Here is a 16,561-nt window from a genome sequence, read left to right on the forward strand (position 1 = left end):
ATCCTTGAAGTGCACCTCTGTTGAGAGTCAGTGAAGAGGAGATGGAAGACCAGTCAGTACAAATTGGAACCAATAAGGAAGTCAAGGATCCAGTTGCAGAGGTCCAGGATTTGGAGCTTGTTGACCAGCATTGAGGGAATAATGGTGTTGAAGGCTGAGTTGCAGTCTACGAACAGCAGCCGTGTGTACGAGTTGCTGTTTTTGAGGTGATTCAGAGCTGAGTGGAGAACCAGTGATATTGCATCTGCTGTGGAGCATTGTGACGATAGGTGAATTGCAAGTGGGTACAGACCTTTGCTTAAGTACGTGTTAATTCTGGTTTTGACTAACCTCTCAAATCATTTCATCATAGATGTAAGTGCTACTGGGCGATGGTTGTTAAGACAGCTCACACTGCTTTTCTTGGGAATCCGGATGATCGATGCCCATTTGAAGCAGGTGGGAACCTCTAACTGCAGCAATGAAAGGTTGAAAATGTAGGAGACTTCAAGCAGGCCAGGATGAAGTATCTGGCAAATTTCACCAACGTATTATCTGCACAACCTGAGAAGCCAACAGACTTGACAACTGTTACACCACCATTATGAACATGTATTGAGCCATCACATACCCACACTGGCAAGTCTGATCACCTGGCTGTACTTCTACTCGCAGTGTACAAGCAGAGACTGCGGACCTCAGCACCAGTGGTGATGATTGTGAAAGTATGATCGGGGGAGGTAGAAGAGTGCCTGCAGAACTGCTTTGAATCGGTGGAACATATTGAAGGATTTATCTTCAAACTTGAATAAACTTGTCACCAACTTCATTAGGACCTGTGTGGATGAGTGCGTGCCCATGCAAGTACCCAAACAAAAGGCACGAATGAACCAATGGATTCACAACTTGCTGAGGGCTAGATTGATGGCATTTAAAACCAGTGATCCAGAGGTTTGCAGGAAGTCCATGTACAACTGTCTTGACAGAAGGTCATCTGAACAGCAATGAGGCAAATCTGAGCGAAGTTATAAATTGAATCAGATATTTGCCAGCTATGGCAGAGCTTGAGACCATTACATCCTACAAGGCAAAGATTAACATCATAAATGGCTGTGATGCTTCACTCCCCTATGAGCTGAATACTTTACACACTTACTTTGAGAAAGGAGAATTCAACTGTGCCAATGAGAATCCCTGTAATGAAATGCTTTGAGAGGCTGGTCATGGCCAGAATTAACTCGTATCAAAGAAAAAAAACTGAAATTTGCTTACTGCTACAATTATTCCACAGCAGATAGGCTCTCCACTCAGCCCTGGATCATCTTGGCAACAGCATATATGTACATCAGGCTGCCTTTCATCAATTAAAGCTCAGCTTTCAACACCATCATCTCCTCAGAAGTGGTCAGCAAGCTTCAAAACCTGGACCTCTGCACCTTGATCCTGACGTTCTCATTGAAGACCAGTCAATGTAGATTGATAGCAATATCTACTTGTAACTGACAATCAACACAGGAGCACCTCAAGGATGTGTACTTGGCCTGCTGTTCTACTCTTGCTAAGGATTTCATTTCTTTTTTTTTTAAACTATCTTCATGCTTTTTACTTCTATAGGAGTTGTATCCTTGGCTGTTAATGCATGCTGTGACCAGAATTGACAATTAAAAATCTTAAGTGATCAATTGTCAAACAGAATTGAGCTATTATTCCTTTTCAGATTGGAAATGAAGATGTGATCCATTAGGCAAGATGATGTGGTAATTAGTCTTGAGTGGAAATACCTGGAACAAATTCAATGTGAATTTTAATCCAATGTGAGCAATAATTTGATAGACAAGTAGAGAAATAGAGGATATCACTGATATATTTCCTACAACAGACTGTAGTCGTGCTCCTGGATAATGACACTTTCCAAACCCAAAGATTACACTGTCTCCATCTGGAAATGTTTCTATTCCTTCATCATTGTAATTTAAGTCTAGAAACTTCCAATGCAATGGAGGTATGTTGACCAGATGTAATGGTATGCATAGCAGATAGTGTAATAGGAAGAGAAGCGAGAGTTTACAAAGCTCTTGGATTCATTAAAGTGATGCTCTCTCCAAGACAGATGTGAAGCAAACCACCTGACCTGTTTTTACAAAATGCTAACTGCCAGCTCAATATAGACTACCAATCCTAAACTGAACCCAAGCCTGAAAGTAGCAGACGAGGGCATGCAACCTAATTTGTAGTGCCATCTTCCAAGACAGATGTGTACAGCAATTCATTCTTACTCCACTCAATTAAAACATGGAGTAATCTTCACCCTACCATACTCACACAACCAGACCCAATTAAATTTAAGACAGATTTTCTTTAAAAAATCTCCTCCTTAAGCACACCCTCCCCTACCTCCAGTTTAAATTCCATACAGAATATTTAGAGGATTTAGAACTGTGTGCCTTTACAGCAACTGTGATTAAAATTGGACATGAGTTTGAATACCACAGTCTGTGAAGTTTGTAGTTCTCCCCGTATCTGTGTGGGTTTTCTCCAGGGGCTCGGGTTTCTTTCCACCATTCAAAACATACCAGGGTGTAGGTTAATGAGGTTCTTATCTTGTTGAATTTTTTTTTTAAAAGGACTGCATCATTGACATTTTAGGACAGACAATTTTTTTTTTTCCTTACCAGCAACGTTCACGACCCCAAAATGAATATAAAAGTAAACAAGTGAACCTTTGTATGGGTAGAGGCCGGCTTAATGGGCGCCCCCTCTCCCCCCCCCCTCTCCCCCCCCCCTCTCCCCCCCCCTCTCCCCCCCTCTCCCCTCTCCCCCCCCTCTCCCCCTCCCCCCCCCTCTCCCCCCTCCTCTCCCCTCCCCCTCTCCCCCCTCCTCTCCCCTCTCCCCCCCCTCTCCCCTCTCCCCCCCTCTCCCCCCCCCTCTCCCCTCTCCCCCCCCCTCTCCCCCCCCCTCTCCCCTCTCCCCCCCCCTCTCCCCTCTCCCCCCCTCTCCCCTCTCCCCCCCCTCTCCCCTCTCCCCCCCCCTCTCCCCTTTCCCCCCCCCTCTCCCCTTTCCCCCCCCTCTCCCCTCCCCGTTCTGTTGCCCGCTCCTCCAAGCCGGAGCCGCTGAACAGCCCAGAACTCCGGCGAGGATCCCCCCAACGCGGCGCGATCCCGGCCATTAGAAACAGACCTGAGCAGCCCAGCTCTCCGAACAAGGCAACTAATCCGCTGGAACCACCTGGCTCCTGCCGCCGTCGCCGCCATTCCTCCGGCCGCTGGGCCCACCCCATGTAACGTCCCCCAACGACTTCCGGTTATGCCTCGGCACGAATTATCCGACAGGCGCAGACATATTGGAGAAAGTCAACGCTCACAGGAGGTAAAGTTAGATATAACCGATGTTCGGCCTGAGTCCTTTAAGGTATGAGTTAAAAAGCAGACAGGTGCCTGAATTGAAAGGCTGGGGATAAGGAAAGAACAGACAAAAGGTGTTAATTAAATATAGTGGGTGGGTGGAGTTGGCTGTGTGAATGCAGAGCTGGGGGAAAGGTGATAGGGAAAAGGGGAGAAGAGGCATAAGGATAGTCGGTGGCTTGGGAAGTGGTGGTGGGTGGGTGAGAAATGTAAGGGGTGGGAGAGGGGCGGTGAGAGAGGAGTGGTGAGGGGGTTGGTGGGGGTGAGGTGGGTGAGTCATCCAGAGAAGTCAGTGTTAATGCCATCCATTTGAAGGGTGCCCAGGTGGAAGATGAGGTGTTATTTCTCCATTTTGCAGGTGGTCTCAGTCTGGCAGGGCATGAGACCATGGACAGATGTGTTGGTAAGGGAATAAGGAGGGAAATTGAAATTGGTGGCCACTGGGTGATCTCTGCTGTCGTGACGGACAGAGCCAAGATGATCAATGAAGGGATCTGCCAGTCTGCACCTAGTTTCTCCAAGGTAGAAGAGACTATCATGGGAGCACCTAATCCAGAAAAATGACCCCTGCAGATTCACAAGTGAAGTGATGTTTCATTTGGAAGGAATGTTTGGGGCCCTGAATGGTGGTGAGGGAGGAGGTGTGTCTTGGGTAAACTTATACCTCTCATTCTGATCGTTTTAGATTGGTCACAGTGTTTGAGTTACCGAAAGAAAATAGATACACACACCGAGAGCAGTTCAGTTTATACAAGGCTTTATTACTAAATCTAAAGTTGAATTCACACTACAATATGCAAGCCCTTCCCAATTATACTTATCAATGCCTGGACTGGTCCCAACTGCAGAAGCGAGGCAACGACTGCACACTTGTAGTAGGCGCCGGTAGCAGCTTCTCTACCTCCCTCGACTGGGACGTTAGCTGGACTCTTGAAGTTTTTTTCTTGCTGAGAGATATTGCCACCTCTTGGGACCATGGCTTATATTACCCAACAGTTGTTTACTTCAGATCTTATCTCTTTGAACAAATGATTTAATTATTTTCAAGGTCTCCTGACAGTCTGTGACCAACAAAAGACAACTGCATCTCTGGGCCTCATGGTGGAAGTTGGATAATGTCTACTGATTCATATGCATCCCTGGGCCCCATGGTGGAATTTAGGTGTGTCTACTAATTCATATGCAACAAGCAGGTTCTCAGCCTTGGCTGCAAAAGTAAGAAACGCGGTTTAAATCTTCCATTACATTCCACCCCTTGGTCGCAGCCTTTCACTTATGAGACCTTACAAGCATTTGAGTACAGAAGGAGCGAAAAAGAGAAACTAAAACTATAATAAGCACAAAAATAAACAATAATGTGAGCAACCAATGGAGAATATTGTGGTCCAATCCCCCAAATATACGATTTAACCATGAAAAAGGATTCAAACTATCCTTGTGGGCCACAATACCCAGACACTGAAGCTCATGAACAGATTTTGAAACATGCTTAACAATATCAGATATATTAGTGGATACATCGGGCCATGTCCCCCACGGGCATGTCCCTCGGAACGTCCTCGACATTACAAATACAATTGCTGGCATCAAAGCAGCGGATAAGCCAGATCAGCAGGAGCACAAGATGGAGGACCTGGAACAAAGAAGCCTGACATATGTCACTCACGATGCCGTAAGCGTTCAGTATTTAAACAATCTAAACCATCCTGTCCCTCAATAGCTACCTACCGAGTGTTACCCTGGGCAGGTGTCACTATTTCCCCTTTTACAGGAGGGCCACTACCTGTTGGTGCCACCCATACCTTTTGTCCGACATTCTCTTGCTTGGGAATGGGGGGAAATGACTGTTTTTCCTCTGGAATAGGCTGTAATTCAGAAGCGTGAAGAAGTCGGTGGAAAGGTGTACCTCCATTCAGAGGGCGATAATTCAAAGTGTCGACTGCCTGCTGCAGCACATGGCACCACCCCTTCAGGGTCCCCAGTGGTGTTAACAAACGAATTTGTTCCTTCAGTAAGCCATTCATTCGTTCAACTAACCTGGCAGCCTGTGGGTAATAAGGAATATGGTGGACCCATAAGATATTGTTGTCAGTTGCCCAATCACAGATTGCCTTCCCGGAGAAGTGCGAGCCATTATCAGACTGAATTTCTTCTGGTACATCATAATAAGAAATTAAATGGTTTAGTCCTTGGATAGTGCTAGCTTGGCCAGCCGTCTTGGTGGGAAAAGCAAAAACCAGGCCCGAAAAGGTGTCAACCATTACTAGGATGTAACGTTTACCCATACAGTCTGGCATGGGGCCTATGTAATCAATTTTCCAGACTGCAGCTGAGTGAGCTCCCCGTCTTTTTCGGCCATGCAGACCAGGAGGAACGGTGCGGGACTTCACAAGCTGGCATGCTGGGCATGTACGCACGACCATGCGGACATCGTCCTGATGGACGAGTAAGGCATGTGTACGGGCCCACATAGCTGATCCCTTCTCCCCCAAATGGTCACTCTGTTCATGTGCCCCTCGAGCCAGGGGGACAGAATCGGCACGGCTGATAGTGATCTGCTACTGCATTATGTTGTGCCATGTTGATCGTCACATTGGTATGGGCGTCAACGTGATATACCGTTATCTCACGATGATGGGAAGCATCCCATGACAGCTGCCACAACTGTTTGCCCCATACTAGGCAGTCATGTACCAGCCAGTCATTCTTTTGCCAATCAGGCATCCATGCCATTAGTCCATTAGCCACAGCCCAGGAATCAGTAAACAAGCGAAGAGGGTGATCATGGTGGTCTAGTGGTAAAATGACCGCCTTCAACTCACCATCCCCCTCTTCCAATAAGTGAGTTCCTGACCTGCGATGGTAAGCCACCGCCTTCCACTTCTGCTTTCCTTGCACCCACCAGCTGCTACCATCAGTAAACTAGGCACCCTCTTGTTCTGCTTCCTGTACCATCTCTTCCGTGGCCCCTTGGATCATCACATCATCAATATAATGGTGAATCGAGAGAGAAGGCGATACTGGCACCGTCTCCAAATCACAGGCAATTAGGCTGTGGCAAATAGTGGGAGGAAGGCGGGTGAAGGTATACTGGCGCCCCTTCCAGGTAAAGGCGAACTGATCCTGTGAGACCTCAGCTATAAGAATACTGAAGAAGGCATTAGTGAGATCAATGACAGCATACCATGTTCCTGAGTTCCCAGTAGCAATGTTTTCAATAAGGGTAACAAATGTCCGGAACTGCCGAAGCAAGTGGTAGGGCATGTTTGTTCAAAAGAGGATAGTCAACTGTTATTCTCCAGGAGCCATCCGGCTTCTGGACTGGCCAAACAGGGCTATTAAAGGGCGACGTTGCGGGCCTCACTACCCCTTCTTCTTGCAGAGCATCGATGGTGGCAGTAATCTCTTCCTGCCCCCCAGGGAGGCGATATTGTGGAATGCACACTGGTTTTGGGGGGGGGGGGGGAGGCACCATCACAGGATCCCACTTAGCCCGACCCACCACTAATCTTTTAGTAATAGTCCGAATTCCAAATGCAAATCCCCCTTATCTAGTATTAAGGGCCGTACCGGCCAACATATTAATACCCAGTATACACTCGTCAGTGGCAGCCACCAGGGCATGTAATCATATAGGGAAAGGGCCATCACCCATTGTGGCGTGGACTTTTATTTCCTTCATCAGGGTGATCGCTCCTCCCATCCCCTCTATTCAAAATGTTGGTCCAGTCCAGAGGTCAGGGTTACCCGGAATCACCGAGTGCTCCGCACCGGTATCGACCAAAGCCAAATATTGGCGGTCATTACCCTCACCCCAATGGACTGTTAACGGTATGTAGGGCCGTGGGTCCCCGTGTATCTGCCGTATCTCAATGGAGTAGACACGGGGACCCACGGCCCTATGTACTCTGGGCCTCATGGTGGAAGTTGGATAATGTCTACTAATTCATATGCAACAAGCAGGTTCTCAGCCTTGGCTGCAAAAGTAAGAAACATGGTTTAAATCTTCCATTACAAGGTGTGTGCGCAAGTGCAGCGCATCCTGTCAAGGGGGCGAATGGTGTGAAGGGAGGAGTGGATGAGGGAATCAGAGGGAGTGGTCACTGCATAAGGCAGAGATGGGAGGAGAAGGAAAGATGTGTCTGGTGGTGGGATCACATGGTAGGTGGAAAAAACAGGAGAGGATGATATGTCGGATGCTTGTCCTTGTTGTGCGTGTGAGCGGAGGGGGCCGGGGCAGATGTGCGGATAAATGGAGCATATACAGATGAATGCTAATTTGATTGTAGAGGGAAAGCCACATTGTTTGAAGAAGGACATCTTGGATGAATTAGCATGGAAGACATCGTTCTGGGAGCAGATGTGACAGAGATAGAGGAATTGCGAGAAAAGAATGGAATCCTTACAGAGGACAGGGTGGGAAGAGGTGTAGTTGAGGTAGCTGTGGGTTTGTAGAAGATTTCTGTCAAGAGTTTGTCTCCCGAGATGGATACAGAGAGACCGAGAAAGGCAAGAGTGTTGCTAGAGATAAACCAAGTGAATTTGAGGTCAGGTTAGAAGTTGGCTGCAAAGTGGATAAAGTAAACCAGCTCATCATGGGTGCAAAGTAGACATTGATGTTGAAGAAGAAGAGTTGAGGGGCCTTGCCTGTGTCAGCCTGTAGCATGGATTGCCCCATAAAAAGGCAGGCATAACTAGTACCTATCGGGTACCCTTTGCTTCCCTTTTGACTTGGAGAAAGTGGGATGAGTCAAAGGAGAAGTCATTAAGGTTGAGGTCAAATTTTGCCAGCCAGAGGAGGGTGGTGGTGGTGGAGGGGGACTGGTTGGGTATGTTGTCAAGGGGTTTGAGACTTTTGGTATGAGAAATGGAGGTGTATAGGGATTGGATGTCTATGGTGAAGATAAGGCATTTAAGCTCAGGGAAGTGGAAGTTGTAGTGATGGAGAGCATGTGAAGTATTGTTGATGTATGTGGGAAGGACTGGACCATGGACACAAAATGGAGTTGAGGTAAGCAAAGTTCAGATTTATTGTCAGAATACATACATGACATCACTTACAATCCTGAGATTCTTTTTCCTGCTGGCCAGGCAGAATTTCTACTTTCCAATAGTGAAAACATGTGTAGTCAAGAAACAAATGTAAGCAAAGAAGGAAGTGCAAATGAACTGTGCAATACAGAAAATAAAGATTCAATAATAAATAATGTGCTAAGTAAGAGTCTCTAATTGAATTTGTTGTTTCGGAGTTTGATGGTGGAGGGGTAGCAACTGTTCCAGAACTGGAGGTGCGTCTTGTGACACCTCTACCTTTTTGCTGATAACAGCAGCAAGAACTGAATGTGTCCTGGGTGGTGAAGATCTTTGATGATTGTTGCTATTCTTCAACAGCAGTGTTTCAATGGTGGGGAGGGTTTTACCTGTGATGTACTGGGCTGTGTCCACTATCTTTTTCAGAGCCCTCCACTCAGAGGTATTAGTGTTCCCATAACAGGCCATTATGCAGCCAGTCAGCACACTTTCCACCACACATCTGCAGATGTTTGCAAGGTTTTCGATGTCATACCAAACCTCCTCAAACTTCCGAGGAAGTAGAAGCGCTGACAGCATGTGGACAGGAGGTGCCAACGACTGAAGTCTTAGGCAGCCTGTGGGAGTGCCTTGGAAAATTGGCCCATTTCCCTTGAGGCCTACGAGCAGGTAATGGGCATGAAGGAAGTCAACCCCCAGGAGCGGTTTTGTCACTGCCGCGAGGGTGAAAGTCCAAGTAAACTGCCTGTTGCGGAACTGAAAGGGAATGATGTGGGTACCAAAAGTTCAGATGGTGGAGATGTTGGCTGCCCTCATGGCTGGGTCCTGCTTGCCGTTGGGGGTGCTGTGGCCTGCAGGGGACAGGACGCTTATCTCAGCATTGATGTAGACTAGGAAACACCTGCCTGATAAGGAGTCCAAAACGTAGAGGAGGCTACAGCCATCAAAGACGGTTGGCCAGGGCGTATCCTGGAAACCCGCAGGGTGGGTGGCATCAATGGGTCTCTGCACCCCATCGCTGATGATAATCGTAGAATTGTCCCGGGGTATTAATTTGCCTTTTCACTAGTCTTGGTTTAGCAGTCGGCTGTTTGTGGGGCCTTCTAATATGGTCTACAATGGCATTAGTATCCTTCTTTGCTCTCCAAAGCATGTCCGCTCAGGCAGCAACCCTCTGGGGGTCACCAAAGTCCCCATCCATGAGCAAGAGTCAGATATCCATGGGCAGCTGCTCCAGAAAGATCTGCTCGAAGTGCAAGCAAGGCTTTGTCAAAGCGAGCATCTTGCTCATTAGGGCGGATGGGGCCCTGTCCCCAATCTGTTCATATGCAGCACGCTTGCGCCAGGAGAGCCCAAAAATGCGGGTTAACAGCTCTTTGAGAGCCGCATATTTGCCTTGCTTCGGAGGCTGCAGTAGGAAGTCTACGGCCCTTGCTGCTGTTTCTTGATCGAGTGCACTCACGTCGTAGAAGTAGCAGGTGTCATCGGTGGTGATATGTCAAATCTGGAACTGAACCTTGGCCTGCTTGAAACACTTGTGGCCGTGATACCCAAAACTTTGGGAGCCTGAGTGAGACTGCGTGGTTGGTTGCTGGCTCTTTCTGGTCCATCTTCAGATCCAACTATCGGTTGGACCTGTCGAAGTCACCAATGTAGCTTTTGTGCCCTGCAGGCGTGGAGAAGAACGACACACACACACACACACCAAAGTCTTGATTGAGACTTGTTTATTGCATTGGCCATCGCGTTTATATGGGCTTCAGGTGCTGACGTTAGGGCACTGCATCATCGGAGCGCTGGCCTGGGATTGGCCAGTGTTCCTGCCACACTCCACTGCCTTCCAGCTGTGGGCGAAGTCACCTTGGATGACGGCCGGAGTCACCCCCAGGTCCAGGCGGTCGCCATGTTTATTGGCCATTTTGTGGGCCAGTCCGTATCTCCATGTACAGGATGCTACAATCTACAATTATTGTATTTGTCATAGAGTCATAACATAATTCCTGCCAATTTTTCTCTGCAATATTTGTATTCCAATCCATTTCCCATCTCTGTCTAGATCAGTTATGGCATAGGGAATACTTAAAGTGGTATGTGAGTGGAAAGTAAAAGGTTGGGAACCACTGGTCTAGATTTATGAATTCCCTGCTTCAATGTTCCCTTTTGGAATAATATATACATAACAGATATAAATTTCTTAATAAATCTATTGCAGATAAGAGTTTCTATTCACTTTCTGGCAATAACATTGTTGGACCCAGTTTATCTTAACCATATAACCGTTGACAGCACAGAAACAGGCCATGTCGGCTCTTCAAGTCCGTACCGGTTCACTTGAACAACTCCACTAGCTCCTCCGCAAACTCCTGAGGAAGTAGAGGCTTTCTTCATGATGCCATTGGTGTGTTGGTTCCAGGAAAGATCTTCCGAGATAGTGACTCCCAAGAACCTACATTTGCTCATCCTCTCCACCTCCCTGATCAGAAATCTGATGGTGGAAGCCTGCAAAAGCCTGCAGATGCTGCGATTTTAGTGCAATAACCAAATGATAATAGCAAAATATTGTATTATTTTGTATCCCATATTTATTTTTTAATTGATCAAATGGCATTACATTTCATCCTTCATTACAATCTTCTATATTTCTAATTCCTTTAGAAAACCAAATATTAAAAAGCTTATTATTCATAGTAATTGGTGTTACGAACCCAGAGGACTTCAAAACCCAGCAGCAGTAGTTGAGGTAGACAATATAAAGACAAATGGTTACCGAAACATAAGTTGCTTTTACTTATCTTTAAACATAAAAACAGAATCACACTTTAACTTAACTAATCTAACTTAACCCCCTTCTAATTCTAAGTGCACATGTATGTAATGTGTCTGTAAGTTCAGAAATGTTCTTTGGTTCACAGTCCAATCTCACTTCTCATTCGTCCAAGTTCACTGGTTGCAGGCAATTCTTATACTGTCCACAGAATTTAACATTTATAAAGTTCACCAGGCTTTGGTGCTTGAAAGGTAAATGGTTAATGCTCAGGAAGGTTCATGTCGGTTTTTATAGAGAGATTTATTGTTCCAGGATATCCACAACTGATGTACTTCCATCACCCACTTCAATGTCTTGCTGACGAAACTTGCCTCTTCAGGGTTCTCCAGATGATAACCTCTTTCTTTCAGGTCACCACAGAGTTCCTTTTTGTTTCTCATATTTCAAGTGAAACATTAGACAGTCAGTCTTCTCTTGTGTGAACCACAAGGGCTTTGACCAGGCTGTCTTCCAAATGGGCCTTTCCACAAGCTTGCCAGCTTGTCCTGTTTCAGTTCCAGCTGCTATTGCTAGCTCTAACACTGTAGAAGTAATCTGTGTGTGTCTCTGTCTCTCTCTTTGAGAGAAAGCCTGTTTGACTCTCTCTGCTTGCAAAACCACATATCCCTCTTAGAACATCTCCAGACAATCTGCAGCTCCAATAAGATCTTTCATCTGTTGCCTTTTGTAAACAACAATCCATTAGTGAAGTCTCTTGAGCACTCTCCAAAGCTCTTGCAGAGACTGTTGAACTGATACGTCGAGCATTAACAGAGCTCCAGTATTTCAAATAAGATCTGTTTTAAAGTGTTTGTATGTGACCTACTCTAACAAACCTTTCCCAGTTTATCTCCCAAAAACATACCTATATACTCTGTCACAATGGTATGTCTATTTTGAATCAAAGGCATCTTAATTAACCCATAATTCCTTATTCCCCATTCATTATTTACTTTCTTCCATATATTAATCAAATGCTTCAGCAATGCTGTATCTCTGTCTCCAGATATTAATCTTGGTTTCCATTTATATATAAAATTTCTGGTATATTCTCTCCTATCTTGTCTATCTCTATTTTAATCCATACTAGTTTTTTTCCCTCTTTGTAAAAAGAAAGAAACCTCATTTGTGTGGCTTTATAATAATATTAAAAATTTAGTTGTATACTTCATAATACATATTTCCATGTTAATTTTCCTAAGGAAACTCTTGACATCTTGCTATTCCAAAGGAACTTCCTTACATATTTATTTAATTCCTAAAAGAATTTTTGTGAAAGAGATAATGTTTGAAAAAGATACTGCACTCTTGGAAATATATTCATCTTCATACAATTAACTCTTCCCAATAATGTTATCAGTAATTCCATCTTTTTTTAAAAATCTTCATCAATTTTCTTCAGTGAAGGACTATAATTCAACTTGTATATATTATTATTATCTACTCGCATCCCTAAATATTTTATTCCATTCAATGGCCATTTAAATTGAGAATCTCTTTTACACTGAGTGTAATCACCTCCAGTAAGAATGTGCCATTTCTGAAAATTTGGAGTGCATTTTAGGTTAATATCTGAGCTCTGCACAATACCACACGCTGACATTCACCACTCTGCCATCTGAAATCCAACAAGAAAAAATGAGGACGTGTATCCATCTACCATAATAAGCCAATGCTGGTAAATTGGATTAGTCTTGCAGGGTAAAAGGGGAAAGGGTTGGAATGGACATGATAAGCCAAATAACTTGTTTTGATGGTGGACAACTACATGACTTAAAGTAAAGAGCAAAGTGATGGATGGAATCCATTGTGGAAAAATGTGAGGTTATGCCCTTTGGAAGAAAAAATCAAATGCTGTACATTTTTCAAATGATGATAGATTAAAGTACAGGTAGTCCTCAACTTTCAACCTCAACGTCCATCCATACAGATGACTGAATTTAAAAAAAAATCTATATTAAATGTACTGTAAAGTACATATTTTGTATTTAAAATACTGAATACAGTGGTTCCTGTTCCCGGCGGCAGCCTGATGTCCCTGCTACCCACAGCAGCCCGAGCTTCCCACATCAGCCCCCAGTCCCCACTCCTGGCAGTAGTGCAAGGTCCCTGAGTTACGACCAACCCGCCGGTCCCCATTATGGCTGAAAGTCGGGGACTACCTGTACGTTGAAGTTCTAAAAATATATAATTCATTGAAAGCTAATGAAGCAAGCAATAGGAAAAGAAACACATTTTGCATGAGATTTTGCAAGAGGATTTTCACTCTGCAATTGTATAGGGACTTTGTAACCTACCTTAATGACTATTGGCCAGTAGCACTAACATTAACAGTTTTGAAAGGCTGTTGTTGAGGCATATCAGCTCCTGTCTGAGCAGTGACATGGATATGTTCCAGCTTGACTATTGAAGCAATAGGTCTACAGCAGATGCCATCTCACTGGCTCTACACAAACCCTTGGAACACCTGGACAGTATAGATGGATTCATCAGGATGCTCTTTATTGACTATAGTTCAGCTTTTAACACCATCAACCCCTCAAAACTCATTAGCAAACTTCAAGACCTGGGACTCAATGCCCTGCTGTGTAATTGGATCATGGTTTTCCTCACCTCAAGACCACAATCAGTAAGGATTGACAAGAACATCTCCTCCACAAACTTTATCAGTACCGGAGCAGCACAGGGCTGAGTTCATAGCCACCTGTTCTAGTCACTTTACACCTATGACTATGTGGCTCAGTACGACAATAACACCACCTACAAATTTGCTGACAATACCACATAGTGGGTTGTATAAAGAAAGATGATGAGTCATCATTCAGCAGGGCAATTGAAAACTTGGTTGAATGGTGCACAAACAACAACTTCACACTCAATGTATAAGCAAAACTAAAGGAACGGAAATCCAGAGGTTTACAATCCAGTGATCATTGGGGAATCAGAGGTGGAGAGGCTGAACAAAGTTAAGTTCTTGGGAGTCACTATCTCGGAAGATCTTCCCTGGACCTAACACACTAAAGGCATAGTGAAGAAAGTATGTCAGCGCCACTTCAAGAATTTACAGGTGTTTGGTATGACACCAGAAACCCTGGTAAATTTCTACAGATGTATGGTGGAAAGTGTGGTGACCGGCTGCGTCACGATCTGGAATGGAGACACCAATACCCCTGAGCCCTGCAAAAGTTCTGCTCAGGACACAACAGGCAAAACCCTCCTCATTACTGAAAACATCTACAGGGAACACTGACGTTGGAGAGCAGCAGCAATTATCAAGGATTCTCACCACCTTCTTGTTACTACCATCAGGAAAGAGGTATAGATGCTGCAAGACCCACACCACCAGGTTCAGGAACAGCTGCTACTCCTCCACCATCGAACTCCTCAACAACAAATCACTTAAGGACTCTTGTGCACTTTATTGATTTTTTAAAAATTCTCTCTGTATTGCACAGTTTGTTTACCTTCGTTATCTATATACAGCTCTTTATTTGTTTACATGTATATGCTGCGTACATCTTTTTTTGCACTATCAATTCGTGGTAATTCTCCCTTGCTTGCAGAAAAAGAATCTCGGTGGGGGTGCGGGAAATGTGATGTCATGTATGTACTTGACAATAAAGAGTAATATGTATAACTTTGGTCTCCTTGCCTTAAAAAAGTATATGCTTATAACAGAAAATGCACTGAAGATTCACCAGACTCTTGCAATAGCAAGGGTTTAGAAGAATGAGGGGTGATCTCATTGAAATGTGCAACACTTTTATATGTCAATAGAGTTGTAGCAGACTTCAACAGGGATTTTATCTGAAAGTTGCACCTGGTAATTGGAGTCAGGTGACTTAGACAGTTGGATTTGAAAAGCTCAGGTCACCAAGAAGCAGATTGGGCAATAGAGATCAAGTGGACTTGTATGTTTTTTCATTAACTTGAGACACAGAGGGGTTTTAATTCACTTCAGCTCAGCAGTCTGGAGATGGAACTATTGACCGGAGTTCCACAATGTACATGCAGCAGTGAGTAGGAAATTCACAACTAACTAGTTTTTTTTTGTACAGAGTAAATGCAGAGAGCATGATTCATGTGCTTGACGAGTTGGGAGCTAAGGGTCTTTCTTAGAGGTAGACCATTGAGGATTGAATTGAGAAATTTCTGCATGAAGAAGCTGATAATCTTTGGAACTCTCAACCCCAGAGAGTTGTGAAGTCTTTGTATTGAATTCTACACTGAGATTGATAGGTTTGTGGAATTTAAGGGAATGATCTGGGGTTAGCACAGGAAGACGTTGAGATGGAAAATCGGCCAGGATCATTTTGAATAGCCGAACAAGCTTAAAGAATTGAATAGCCTCTTGAAACTTGCAGTTATTAATTTCTTGTGATTATTTGGTAATTTATTGACTTCTAATTAGAACTAATTAGAGCCCACCTCACTGCCAAAAGACAAAGGAGGAAAAACCCAACACCCAACCCCAACCAACCAATTTTCCCTTGCAACCGCTGCAACCGTGTCTGCCAGTCCCGCATCGGACTGGTCAGCCACAAACGAGCCTGCAGCTGACGTGGACTTTACCCCTCCATAAATCTTCGTCCGCGAAGCCAAGCCAAAGAAAGAAAAGAAGAATTAGAACTGACAATTTAACAGTACACATTTTGTTAGTGCAGGCTTAACTGCAAAACATCAATTTTATTTGAAACAGCCAGGTTTGATCTTTTAAAAGTATTCCCACTTAGAAATTCAATTGAGCATTGTGTCAACTGTTTAAATGTGCATGAGTAATGACTGTATTTCTCTGCTGACAATGGAAGTTGTGAGATCGCTGATGTTAGCTTGAAATGTAAATAACATCTCCCCTGGTATTGGCTCCTCAAGGAGATAATTTGCTAGCTAATAGAAGCTGCTTGCCTGTTGACATAAGGCTATGTCCAGAATATTAATGACTTAATTGTGCTATAAAAAAATTGCACATTTAGCCAGCAACTCAATGCAAAGTGACATCTCTGTGAGATGTTCTATTGTATTCGTGGATTCGTGAGGTTGATGACCAGGAGGGCATTTGACAATCTGCTGTGATGCCAAAAGTGATTTTTCATTTTGCCTTCACAGGCCTGTCAGGTTGATGGGAAATCACTGAGGTGGCGATCTAGGAATGTGATGGAGAGAGGAGGACACAAAATCCAAAGATTCTACAATAGAGCCCAGAAAGACAGAAACTAAAAGAGCAAGGGTGAATGGGTTGTACATAATCCAAGCAGTGTATTTCCTTGATCTACTCAAACATGCCACACACAGAATTCTTCTCTATCGGTTTTCCTGATGAGCTGTGATTGTTAGCTCCTAAGAA

At 44.5% G+C, this 16,561-nt stretch overlaps 1 protein-coding gene and 1 long non-coding RNA gene across 6 annotated transcripts in view; one reads left to right on the plus strand and one right to left on the minus strand.

Annotated features, from left to right (window-relative positions):
- Positions 1-3,409, minus strand: part of mrpl3 (mitochondrial ribosomal protein L3) — a 79,667-nt gene extending 76,258 nt beyond the window's left edge. The window contains exons 1-2 of one of the 3 annotated variants that reach the window (XM_069911252.1): positions 3,157-3,176; positions 331-452 (exon numbers count right to left, since the gene is read on the minus strand). Coding sequence is in view for 1 of the 3 variants with exons in the window: in XM_069911246.1 (XP_069767347.1) it covers positions 3,157-3,230 (74 nt within the window). In the remaining 2 variants the exon portion in view is untranslated. Of the gene's footprint in view, positions 1-330; positions 453-3,156 lie in introns of all 3 variants that reach the window. The other 2 variants (XR_011348777.1, XM_069911246.1) reach the window with 2 other exon arrangements.
- LOC138749626 (uncharacterized) overlaps positions 3,111-16,561 on the plus strand; it is a 65,185-nt gene continuing 51,734 nt past the window's right edge. For 2 of the 3 annotated variants that reach the window (XR_011348783.1, XR_011348782.1), the window contains exon 1: positions 3,111-3,345. This is a non-coding gene — a long non-coding RNA (uncharacterized lncRNA). Of the gene's footprint in view, positions 3,388-16,561 lie in introns of all 3 variants that reach the window. The other variant, XR_011348784.1, reaches the window with a different exon arrangement.

The sequence above is a fragment of the Narcine bancroftii genome, chromosome 1 (assembly GCF_036971445.1).
Source record: "Narcine bancroftii isolate sNarBan1 chromosome 1, sNarBan1.hap1, whole genome shotgun sequence".
In the NCBI taxonomy this organism is placed as follows: Eukaryota; Metazoa; Chordata; class Chondrichthyes; order Torpediniformes; family Narcinidae; genus Narcine; species Narcine bancroftii.